Source organism: Xenopus laevis, chromosome 3L (genome assembly GCF_017654675.1).
Source record: "Xenopus laevis strain J_2021 chromosome 3L, Xenopus_laevis_v10.1, whole genome shotgun sequence".
NCBI classification, from domain to species: Eukaryota; Metazoa; Chordata; class Amphibia; order Anura; family Pipidae; genus Xenopus; species Xenopus laevis.
In genome coordinates this window covers 146,446,105-146,458,793 of record NC_054375.1, presented here as the reverse complement: position 1 = coordinate 146,458,793, position 12,689 = coordinate 146,446,105, and the positions used below count along the sequence as shown (strand labels likewise).

General features: G+C 43.6%; 1 protein-coding gene across 3 annotated transcripts in view; it reads right to left on the bottom strand.

Moving 5' to 3' along the window:
- Nucleotides 1-12,689, bottom strand: part of col5a3.L (collagen type V alpha 3 L homeolog) — a 142,896-nt gene that overhangs the window by 103,555 nt on the left and 26,652 nt on the right. For all 3 annotated transcript variants that reach the window (XM_041587221.1, XM_018253662.2, XM_018253663.2), the window contains exon 2: nucleotides 1,139-1,306. In XM_041587221.1, the coding sequence (XP_041443155.1) occupies nucleotides 1,139-1,306 (168 nt within the window). The remainder of the gene's footprint in view (nucleotides 1-1,138; nucleotides 1,307-12,689) is intronic.

The following is a 12,689-nucleotide window of genomic DNA, read 5'->3' as shown; positions in this document are numbered from 1 at the left end:
CAGGTATAGTAGGGAGAGATGGTGCCTATAGTAACAGTGGGATAATAGTCTCTGGGAAGGGAGTGTGACTGTGGGATAGCAGGTATAGTAGGGAGAGATGGTGCCTATAGTAACAGTGGATAATAGTCTCTGGGAAGGGAGTGTGACTGTGGGATAGCAGGTATAGTAGGGAGAGATGGTGTCTATAGTAACAGTGGATAATAGTCTCTGGGAAGGGAGTGTGACTGTGGGATAGCAGGTATAGTAGGGAGAGATGGTGCCTATAGTAACAGTGGATAATAGTCTCTGGGAAGGGAGTGTGACTGTGGGATAGCAGGTATAGTGGGGAGAGATGGTGTCTATAGTAACAGTGGATAATAGTCTCTGGGAAGGGAGTGTGACTGTGGGATAGCAGGTATAGTGGGGAGAGATGGTGCCTATAGTAACAGTGGATAATAGTCTCTGGGAAGGGAGTGTGACTGTGGGATAGCAGGTATAGTAGGGAGAGATGGTGCCTATAGTAACAGTGGATAATAGTCTCTGGGAAGGGAGTGTGACTGTGGGATAGCAGGTATAGTAGGGAGAGATGGTGTCTATAGTAACAGTGGATAATAGTCTCTGGGAAGGGAGTGTGACTGTGGGATAGCAGGTATAGTAGGGAGAGATGGTGCCTATAGTAACAGTGGATAATAGTCTCTGGGAAGGGAGTGTGACTGTGGGATAGCAGGTATAATAGAGAGAGTTGGTGCCTATAGTAACAGTGGATAATAGTCTCTGGGAAGGGAGTGTGACTGTGGGATAGCAGGTATAGTAGAGAGAGTTGGTGCCAATAGTAACAGTGGGATAATTAACTCTAGGAAAGGACTGTAAAAACATATGAAGTCAGGGGTATCAAGAATAATAGCTCCAGATTAGTGTAAATTATATAATATAATTAGAGCAATTATATTAGTGTTTCTCAGAACGTGTCCTTTTAGTTGTTATTGGCATTCAGTCAGAGTATGAAGTATTAGCTCCAGCAAAATCAGCAAAACAATCTCTGTATATATATTCAGCTTTATCCTATCGCACACTTTCCCATGCAGTTTTGAAACTTTGACTATTCCTATATTCCAGGTTAATCAGACTTAATAAAACATCACAGGCTTGGAGGACACACCTGGGAATAGCTGCTTGGTGGGAGCGCTGAAGTGTGTTCTGTTCTCTAATCGGTAAGCGATATCCGTCTCTTCAATCCCCTGCCGCTGTGTACAAAGTCCTGACGCAAGTGTTACTCCTCTGGTGCCTTCTCGGAGTTCCAGAGCTTTTAGAATATCCACATGAGAAGCTATAAAGAGAATAAAAAGAGATAAGACTGAGAATTAGCAAAGCAGAGGAAAAGTAAAACTTATGTATAACACCTAGGGGTTATATAATAAAAGACACTAAGTTTGCCCAGGAGCAGTAACGCACAGCAACCAATCAACAGGTAGAATTTACTGGTCACCTGTTTAAAAGCAAACATGTTATTGGTTGCTATGGGTTACTGCCCCTGAGTGACTTTTATTACATATGGGGGTTAGTGTTTCCACCTCACCCCTTTAATACTGGCTGAATATTGATTTCAGATCCTTCATGGGTAACTAGCAAATCAATAAATTTGCGGCCTTAAGAGCATTTGTTTTTGTTAGATGGGGTCAGTGACACCGTTTAAAGAAACAGTAATATAAAAAGTGATTTAATGTAATAAAAATGTACTGTTGCCATGCACTGGAAAAACTGGTGTGTTTATATTTTATATAAACAAGCTGCTGTGTAGCCATGGGGGCAGCCATTCAAGCACAGGATACACAGTAGATAACAGATAAGTACTACTATAGTTTATATAAACAAGCTGCTGTGTAGCCATGGGGGCAGCCATTCAAGCACAGGATACACAGTAGATAACAGATAAGTACTACTATAGTTTATATAAACAAGCTGCTGTGTAGCCATGGGGGCAGCCATTCAAGCACAGGATACACAGCGGATAACAGATACGTTCTGAAGAATCCTGTTGTATGCTACAGAGCTTATCTGTTATCTGCTGTGTATCCTGTGCTTGAATGGCTGCCCCCATGGCTACACAGCAGCTTGTTTATATAAACTATAGTAGTACTTATCTGTTATCTACTGTGTATCCTGTGCTTGAATGGCTGCCCCCATGACTACACAGCAGCTTGTTTATATAAACTATAGTAGTACTTATCTGTTATCTACTGTGTATCCTGTGCTTGAATGGCTGCCCCCATGGCTACACAGCAGCTTGTTTATATAAACTATAGTAGTACTTATCTGTTATCTACTGTGTATCCTGTGCTTGAATGGCTGCCCCCATGGCTACACAGCAGCTTGTTTATATAAACTATAGTAGTACTTATCTGTTATCTACTGTGTATCCTGTGCTTGAATGGCTGCCCCCATGGCTACACAGCAGCTTGTTTATATAAACTATAGTAGTACTTATCTGTTATCTACTGTGTATCCTGTGCTTGAATGGCTGCCCCCATGGCTACACAGCAGCTTGTTTATATAAACTATAGTATATTTTCTGAAGCAAAAACACCAGTTTTACCAGTGCAGTACAACAGTATCTTATATTTTCATTACTTTAAAACTTTCATTTTTTGGTGTTACTTTTCAGCAGAATCATTCAAAAACGCTAAAAAAGAAAACATTAAGGCCACTTAAAAAGTTTCTTAAAATTAGCCATTTTATAACATACTAAAAGTTTACTTAAAGTTGAATCACCCCTTTAATAACATTGACATCAAGCATAATTTTTACCAGCCAGTCAGGTGTCACTGCCAGTCTATATATGGACATAAGGTACAGTCTTCCCAGTTTGGGAGAGGTTGAGCGCAATCTGCATTGATTTAATAGCTATGAGACATACTGTAGCCCATTTGTGGAATTTATATGCTGAATGGGAATTTATATAACGATGTTTGGGAAAAAAGGAGCAGCTGTTTTGTTTTTGTCAATTAACACAGAGATACTCTTGATTATTTGATGAATTTCACGTGTGTGTGACTATGTGCAGCAGAAAGAGTTTCGCTTTAATAAATGTTGCTGTAACCCAGTGCAATTATCATGCTCATGCATTCACTACATAGTTCAGATAAAGGATATGCTATATATCAATCACCATATGGAAGAAAGTCATGTGGGAAAAATGGGTTTCCATAGAGTAAGAGAAAATGTAGCCTGTCTGTCACAGGGCAGCATCTGGATCATAAATGCATAAGTAATTTAAGATGCGCAAAGCAGGGTGCAAACTGCAAAAAAATGGCACAGTACATCATGTTTATGGACCTGGCCCTACATGCGAAATGACTTGCTGCAGGTTTTGGTGCAAATAGAGTGCAGAGACCTGCCCACCCCTGTGAACATTTCACCCATCTTTAGATTTGCCTCTTAAAGTGGTAAATGGAGAAATGCCTGCAAAAATGTCCGATTTCGATTCATACAGCAAGTGATATTTCCAAAATACAAAACTGGTATTATGTATTGGTTCTTTCAATAAAATTATGACCCTTAATTTTAACTTAAAGTAACAAAAAATGAAAGGTTTAGGGAAAATCAGTTGAAACACCGTACTGTGCATTTATTTTTCAAATATCCTGGGGAGAAATACTGGAGACATTAGCTGGGAGTCAGTAACAATAGTTTCAGTGTACTGGCTGAGAAGGGTGAGCTCCCTCTGTCTTTTCTTTCTCTAACAAAAGGATGTTGTTTGTAGTCAAGGTTCAGAAGAGTTACAACGTGTTCTGTAAAAAATATAAATAAGGGCACGGCGAGTAATGAAAGTGGGATGTGGGGGTGGTAGGTCTGTTCTGCTTGAATTACTGAAATAGCGAATCACTATGCTTTAGTACAGTATTAATGTGCCATTGTGTTGGAAATACCAAAGTGTGAATTGAATGGACACAACATGGAGTTGGGTGGAGGTTGCGTGATTAAGAACCAAAGCTGGCCCTGGGGATATACTGTATATTGGAGATATCCGATAAATATCAACCCTGTATAAACAAAACTGTAGCTGCCATGACACAAGACCCCAGAGGTTTGTTATCTGATTCTTCATCACTGGAAATGAACGTATGAATAGCAAAATGATAAATGACAATGGAATTAGAAAATGAAAAAGCCAGAGTAGAAAGCAGCCAAAAAAGAGAGAAACTTGTGAACAAAATTCAATAAAAGAAACACAGCAATGGCCGACAGAATGACCCAGAAGAAAAGGAAGAGGAAGATTCAGAAGAGTAATTTATGTAAGCATAAAAAAATGCAATGGGGAGTGGAGTCTTTAGACCCCACTTTTCTTCATTTTCCAGAAGCGATAGTAACAGCAAAGATATAATCATACCAAAGGATTGTCTAAGTCAATTATTACATAAAAATGACCCAGTTTATACTTTATATAAAAAAACAATATATGGTTTTAGGATCATACTGTCCCAGGTCCAGTTGAATCCATTACAAATTTACCACTGAGAATATAGTACAGTGAAATTCATTGTCTAACTCCAGCCCAAATTAGCTATTTCCCTTTCTGTTTACTCCATGCTGAAGCTGGCTCTCTTCCCTTCTCCAAGTCCATCCAAGTGGAACAAATTTTCAAGAATGAATAAAGTTCATCTCAGTTCACTTTGCCATATCTATATGCTTCTATAGACAAAATCTGTGGTATTTACAGAATTCCTTGCAAGGGCCTCCCTCCCTTTGTCCATTGACTTTCAATATCTACAGGTCACTAGGGAAGAATACATGAGGAGGTGTATTTTCAGAAAACAAAGGTAAAAACCAGAATATCCATGGTTACAATAATTATTTTCAACAGTGGTAGATGGTTGATCCAGTTTGAAGTCTTATATTGTTTATGCCTGGTAAACTGGAAGCAGATGGCACCTGCAATAGGAAGAATAGTCCATGTATTTCTACCCAAAAAGTAAACACCCCTGCAAAACATGTGTCTTAAATTCATAATTGTCGGTATAATTTTAGGATGAGCAAAGGCTCGGTTTTGGGGATCAACAATTTTAGGAGCTTGTTGAACAGCTGTCCATTCTTTGTTTTGTTTCCAAAGCAGCTGTTTTGCATGGTTGGTATCTCTGTCTCTGGTTGATGTCACTTCTAGTTTGAGAGAAGACACAGCCATACATGGCAACATCTGGTAGTTTAGCAACATGCCAGATGAGAGGAACTTTGCCAGATTTGCCAGATACAACTCAATCTCAGGTCTACAGGAGGTGGAACTTTCCATCCAGCCAAAGCAATATCAGCCACAATCAACAGACGACGATTATATTGATTCTATACGTAGGAAGATGAGCTGACATCTCCATCAAGTTCAACCTTTCTTTGAGCTGAGATCAGCTCAAAGAAACAAAGCCCCAGTAAACCAACAGTCAATTCACTGAACATTTAGATTTATACCAGTATCATTCATTACTCAAGGGTGGAACTGTTCACAATGATGCAAGTTTCATGGCACTAGGACCTCCAAGCTCTAGAGAGCTTAAGATTCTACCTATAAAATAATTCTCCAGACAGATGGCAGATTATGAACTCTGCTCCATGACTAGCACTCATTGCCGTGGGTACATTACAATGCATAATGCTTCATGTAGACTTATACCCACAATGATCATTTGGAAACCTTCATCAGCTTGTTTCTGGGTAATACACTCACCATGGAGCTGCCATGACTCCCATGCTGTTGTTTCTGGAAGATCAGCTATGTCCAGATCTTCTGTGAGAAAATGATAAAGTTATGGAATTCTAAAGACATTTCAGCCAAGAGAGCAAAAAACCCCAAAAACAAAGGAATGTCAAGGCCAGTATGTCTCTACTGAGCAGAAGGATAACAGATGTCTCCCATGGTGCCCTGGCTGTCGAAGTAACACATTCATATGACTTATTACTATCCTACCCAGGGACTAAGGGATTGCTAAACTAGAAAATGTTTTGAGAAACACTTGTTTCCCAGTCATACATGTACAGTAGATCAGAAATCCCTACAAAATAAAAGTATAGCCCCAGGACTTTGCTTTGTTAGCCTCACTACAGTGGACCAATCAGAACTCATTTCAGATTGATTGCTACCGCACTCAGTAGGAGAATGACTTCACCATCAAGAAAAAGAGAATTTATGTAAGAAAAGCTTTATTTAATAATCAGCAGGTTTTAGTTTGCCTTTGCCTCGGGATATATGATAACCTTTTCCTTCAAGACGTTAACGTTAACTAGTCTGAACCTGTTGGAGATTAACTACTGAGTTAGATTCTTTGCATTTAATCTTTTTTTCTTAGAAATTCTATTTTATTCTTTCGCTCCCACCCCCTCATCTTTACCTGTTGATATTCTTTTTATTCCAAGAAAAGATTTAGACATTTGAATTTATTGAATAGCAAAAAGTTACTCATTTAAAGGTGGAATAGAATGTTTAATGGCAGTTTGATGGTCATGCCCTTGCTTCCTGGGGAATAAGCATGATGCCTGCATTCAATTAAAAGGTATGATGCTCCTTCTAAAAAGATATGTCACCTTGTTTATTGATGGAACAGGCACAAGTTCTTGAAGGGACAGGGCAAGATGTAAAGTGCATCATCCCTATGTTAGAGTCCTGCAGCGGGTCGGGTACCCGCGGGTTACCCGCAAAAACCTGCTGTACCTTGCGGGTTGAGGGGATAAGTTCTGGGTGTGGATAAAGACATGGGTTGACGGTTCTGCAGGTTTGCAGGTCGCGGGTCAGGCCGCGGGTCATTTTTCTGGTCACAGCTACTTCCAATGACGTCACTTCCGGTTTACAATGACAGCACTTCCTGTTTTACTCCTTTTTTTCTGATCATGTCTACGTCCGATGATGTCACTTCCCGTTTACAATGACAGCACTTCCTGATTCTTGATGGTCAGCTGGTCGCGGGTTCGGGTTGCAGATCAGGTACTTGCGGGTAGGGTCGGGTAGTGGTTCCAAGCGAGTAAGAATGCGGGTTGTGGGTCTGGGTTGCGATTGCGGGTTGAACGTACGGGTCCCAAAAAATGGACCCACGCAGGACTCTATGGCATAATCAACCTGGAACTTGGGGTGTTCTAAATTCTCAGAAACCCTCTTTATTATTCCATGCAAGCACTCGCTTACTACCAGTCTTCCATTCTTTCTTTCCCCTTCACTTTAGGCTTATTCTGAATATATTTCAATCCCAAAAAAATCATTGGCCCAAATGTTTTCTTTGTACAAGGATTAAATGGTTTTAGGATCTCATAATTTACATAACCACACGTGTCCTTTGGCAGCAGAGCTCACTCTATATACAGTACAAGTAGCACTGTCAATAAAAGCATCTCAGTTTTTGACCCAAGGAACTTCGGATTCCATGATGATGTTCAGAAGCATAGAATAAACAATTGGGATTTGGGGAATGCAATAATGGTGGGAACCAGGCTTTGGGTTGCACACTTCTCTGGGATTCAGTCCAAATTAATCAATTTATCTTCTTGCAGGCTGAATTTATACAAGAGATTCGCTGGAACTGCTATGATTTATCTTCTGATATTACTATGGGCTAGATTAAAAGATACCATATCATACAAAAAGGAAAAATACTCTAGGCCTTAATTACATATCCAAGATAAATCACTCACCTTAGGACTCATTCTCAGGGCACTTGCACCCATGTGATTTTAGTGTTAGCTGCACTTTGCACTGAACTTGTTGCAAGGTGAAGAAGCACCGCACTGTAAGTACAACAAGGCAATATGCTAAACAATGCTTAATTCCTGCCTGAAAGGCTCTTCTGGGATCTGGACCAGGGAATTCCCATTTCTTGCCTGCCTTTCCCTAGAAAGGCATCCAGGAGGTTACTGGTGAATTTAAGCTTTTCACCTTTCTAACCCATTGTGTCTGCTACATCTCAGCAGCCTTATTTGCTATTTAGGGCCAGCCAATCAGCTGGGTGTGACCTATTTACACTCTTCGTCTGCATCACTTGCTGACCTGAACATTGTTCCTTGAACGTTTCATGACTTGACCCTGCCATTTGCTCCTGCTGGGTCTTGCCTGGTCCGGCCTTGGTCTAGTTCCTGTTACTTCTTTTTCACCCGCTCTGTCCTCCTCTAGACTTTTCTTCTTCTTTCTTTTCGATCTATCCTTCACCCAAATTCCTTCTCATGTCTGTTCTGCCTCTTTTTCTGCTCCACCACACTCAAACCTGTCCTGCTTCACCTTCTCTAGTCTGTCCTACATCATCACCTGCTCTGTAATACCCTGTTTCAGACAGTTGTGTATCTTGCAAGCACTGAGCCTCCCTCAAAAAATCTTCTTAGGGGGCCTGGCACAAACAGTCCCTCCTCTCCCCCCCCCTTGGCCAGATCATGCCTCAACTCTGGTTTTGGCTATGTTAAAGGTGGGAGATGGGCTGGGGAGGGAGAACTATAATACACCATTTTATTAGTCCCTTATTGGTCCCCGACTTCTCCTTGCCTGAAGGGAGGTTTCCCTTATAGACATATGGTGATTACAGGGTCTCCTGCTTCAGATACATGTGCCACCCACTACCCACTCCTTAGGAATACAGCATGCAATGCTGCTGTCCATTGTAAAGGTGGCGGATCTCTCCCCGATATGCCCACATTGAAGTGGGCGATATCAGGCTGATCTGATCGTGGGCCCTAGGGCCCAGTCATCAGATAATAATGGATCAAATACGGGCAGTCGGATCGTGGGACTGAATAGACGCACAGATGCACCCGTGATCCCAAGTGGTTTTTTATCCTCCCCGATCGTAAAGGCCAGATATTGATCGGGGAAGCCCGTTGGATGGTCCCACACAAGGGCCAATAAGCTGCCGACTCGTCTGTCGCCAGCTTTTATCGGCCCTGTATGGGGGCCTTAAAACTACATAGAGCTCCATCCTAAAATGCAAATTGCAGGTCAAAGTGCAAAAAAATGTGCCCCTTGTGCACCCTACTCAGTGTTTTCATTATTAAGTCATTTTTGACAGCAAATAAAGATAATTTCCTAGTTAACAAGAAAAATGATCAGTTTTGGTAGATTTGTTAAAGTGAATGCGGTTCCCTTTAAATAAATTATATTTTTTAAGTACTTCTTGTATTGTTTACAGGTGCCATTTATTTTCTCTACATAAAATTCCTAAATAATTATGTTTATTTCTTAGAAAGAAGTATGAAAATGACCTTTCCATTGAAACTAAGTAGAACCAGACACATACATTCCACAAGCTTATTGGCTAACATGAATTTAGATGCGCACTGCATTTCTTGTCTGCACCTTATTTAGGACTAAAAACTATACCCAAGCCCACATCATTCTATATTCAATATCTGTATCTGTTGTTTCCGCTACATGACATTAGAACAGGTAACTAGAATGTAAATTAGAAGGGATCCTGCCCAAAATAACTGTGATCTGTTTATATGAATCACGCTGAAACTCATCTCATCCATTGCTGTCTAATAGTGCACATCCCATCCCTTCACTCAGCACCTTGGAAATGTCCCTCTCTTCATTCCCTGTCCCTTCTCATTTACTATCTATTTGTCCCTGTTGTCTCTGGCTAAATGCCAAGTCTGCTTGCTGGGGGCCCTTTTGACTCCCCACCGCAGTAATGCACAAACTTATTACCCCCAAGGATCCCTTTCATTCTCTTTTTGTATGGGTGTCACATTGAGTTGTGGGTGTTTAGCGGGTTTAAAAGGCTACTAAATTGCCCCAGAAACTAGGAATGCCATGACCTTTATTCTTCAATGCTCTGCTGGAATAGACTTAAACCGGAATAAAACCTGTATCAACAAAGATAGGATAGATGGTATTTTTAGGTATTTAATCTGACAGACTCATGTACCATAGTTCCCTCCTGTCTGTGTCACTGTATCACCCTGCAGTGGGAGGGACAGACTCATGTCCCATAGTTCCCTCCTGTCTGTGTCACTGTATCACCCTGCAGTGGGAGGGACAGACTCATGTCTCATAGTTCCCTCCTGTCTGTGTCACTGTATCACCCTGCAGTGGGAGGGACAGACTCATGTCCCATAGTTCCCTCCTGTCTGTGTCACTGTATCACCCTGCAGTGGGAGGGACAGACTCATGTCCCATAGTTCCCTCCTGTCTGTCACTGTATCACCCTGCAGTGGGAGGGACAGACTCATGTCCCATAGTTCCCTCCTGTCTGTGTCACTGTATCACCCTGCAGTGGGAGGGACAGACTCACGTCCCATAGTTCCCTCCTGTCTGTGTCACTGTTTCACCCTGCAGTGGGAGGGACAGACTCGTGTCCCATAGTTCCCTCCTGTCTGTGTCACTGTATCACCCTGCAGTGGGAGGGACAGACTCGTGTCCCATAGTTCCCTCCTGTCTGTGTTCACTGTACACCCTGCATGTGGGAGGGACAGACTCGTGTCCATAGTTCCCTCCTGTCTGTGTCACTGTATCACCCTGCAGTGGGAGGGACAGACTCATGTCCCATAGTTCCCTCCTGTCTGTGTCACTGTATCACCCTGCAGTGGGAGGGACAGACTCATGTCCCATAGTTCCCTCCTGTCTGTGTCACTGTATCACCCTGCAGTGGGAGGGACAGACTCATGTCCCATAGTTCCCTCCTGTCTGTGTCACTGTATCACCCTGCAGTGGGAGGGACAGACTCATGTCCCATAGTTCCCTCCTGTCTGTGTCACTGTATCACCCTGCAGTGGGAGGGACAGACTCACGTCCCATAGTTCCCTCCTGTCTGTGTCACTGTATCACCCTGCAGTGGGAGGGACAGACTCATGTCCCATAGTTCCCTCCTGTCTGTGTCACTGTATCACCCTGCAGTGGGAGGGACAGACTCATGTCCCATAGTTCCCTCCTGTCTGTGTCACTGTATCACCCTGCAGTGGGAGGGACAGACTCATGTCCCATAGTTCCCTCCTGTCTGTGTCACTGTATCACCCTGCAGTGGGAGGGACAGACTCATGTCCCATAGTTCCCTCCTGTCTGTGTCACTGTTCACCCTGCAGTGGGAGGGACAGACTCGTGTCCCATAGTTCCCTCCTGTCTGTGTCACTGTATCACCCTGCAGTGGGAGGGACAGACTCGTGTCCCATAGTTCCCTCCTGTCTGTGTCACTGTATCACCCTGCAGTGGGAGGGACAGACTCGTGTCCCATAGTTCCCTCCTGTCTGTGTCACTGTATCACCCTGCAGTGGGAGGGACAGACTCGTGTCCCCATAGTTCCCTCCTGTCTGTGTCACTGTATCACCCTGCAGTGGGAGGGACAGACTCATGCCCATAGTTCCCTCCTGTCTGTGTCACTGTATCACCCTGCAGTGGGAGGGACAGACTCATGTCCCATAGTTCCCTCCTGTCTGTGTCACTGTATCACCTGCAGTGGGAGGGACCAGACTCACGTCCCATAGTCCCTCCTGTCTGTGTCACTGTATCACCCTGCAGTGGGAGGGACAGACTCATGTCCCATAGTTCCCTCCTGTCTGTGTCACTGTATCACCCTGCAGTGGGAGGGACAGACTCACGTCCCCATAGTTCCCTCCTGTCTGTGTCACTGTATCACCCTGCAGTGGGAGGGACAGACTCATGTCCCATAGTTCCCTCCTGTCTGTGTCACTGTATCACCCTGCAGTGGGAGGGACAGACTCATGTCCCATAGTTCCCTCCTGTCTGTGTCACTGTATCACCCTGCAGTGGGAGGGACAGACTCACGTCCCATAGTTCCCTCCTGTCTGTGTCACTGTATCACCCTGCAGTGGGAGGGACAGACTCATGTCCCATAGTTCCCTCCTGTCTGTGTCACTGTATCACCCTGCAGTGGGAGGGACAGACTCATGTCCCATAGTTCCCTCCTGTCTGTGTCACTGTATCACCCTGCAGTGGGAGGGACAGACTCACGTCCCATAGTTCCCTCCTGTCTGTGTCACTGTATCACCCTGCAGTGGGAGGGACAGACTCATGTCCCATAGTTCCCTCCTGCCTGTGTCACTGTATCACCCTGCAGTGGGAGGGACAGACTCATGTCCCATAGTTCCCTCCTGTCTGTGTCACTGTATCACCCTGCAGTGGGAGGGACAGACTCATGTCCCATAGTTCCCTCCTGTCTGTGTCACTGTATCACCCTGCAGTGGGAGGGACAGACTCATGTCCCATAGTTCCCTCCTGTCTGTGTCACTGTATCACCCTGCAGTGGGAGGGACAGACTCATGTCCCATAGTTCCCTCCTGCCTGTGTCACTGTATCACCCTGCAGTGGGAGGGACTCTATGTCCCATAGTTCAAATGCACTGATACAAGGGAGATCCAAGATAATAATAATTCCTAGATTCCAAAATGGACACTAATTTACCTCCATATTGGTACATTGCCTTCAGTTATTAGTTTTGCACCAGAATGTTATATATTGCTTTGTGTCTATAAATAAGCCCTTGTGCAAAGGACAAATATCAGCAAATGTAATCGGGGAACTTAATCTGTCAGTGGGTGAGCTCATGTTACAGAGGTCAGGGTGCCTGTGCCCTGGGGTTAAGAGGGGTTGCAATCAGTTATATAACACCTCCCCAATCTATCAAATTTGACAGCTATGGAACATTAGCACTGATAGCAGTGACTTGGGCTCGGCGCCAGATACAAGAGCCCATATACAGCCCTACAGTAGGAAATATCTCTCCCCAAGGAAGCAAGTT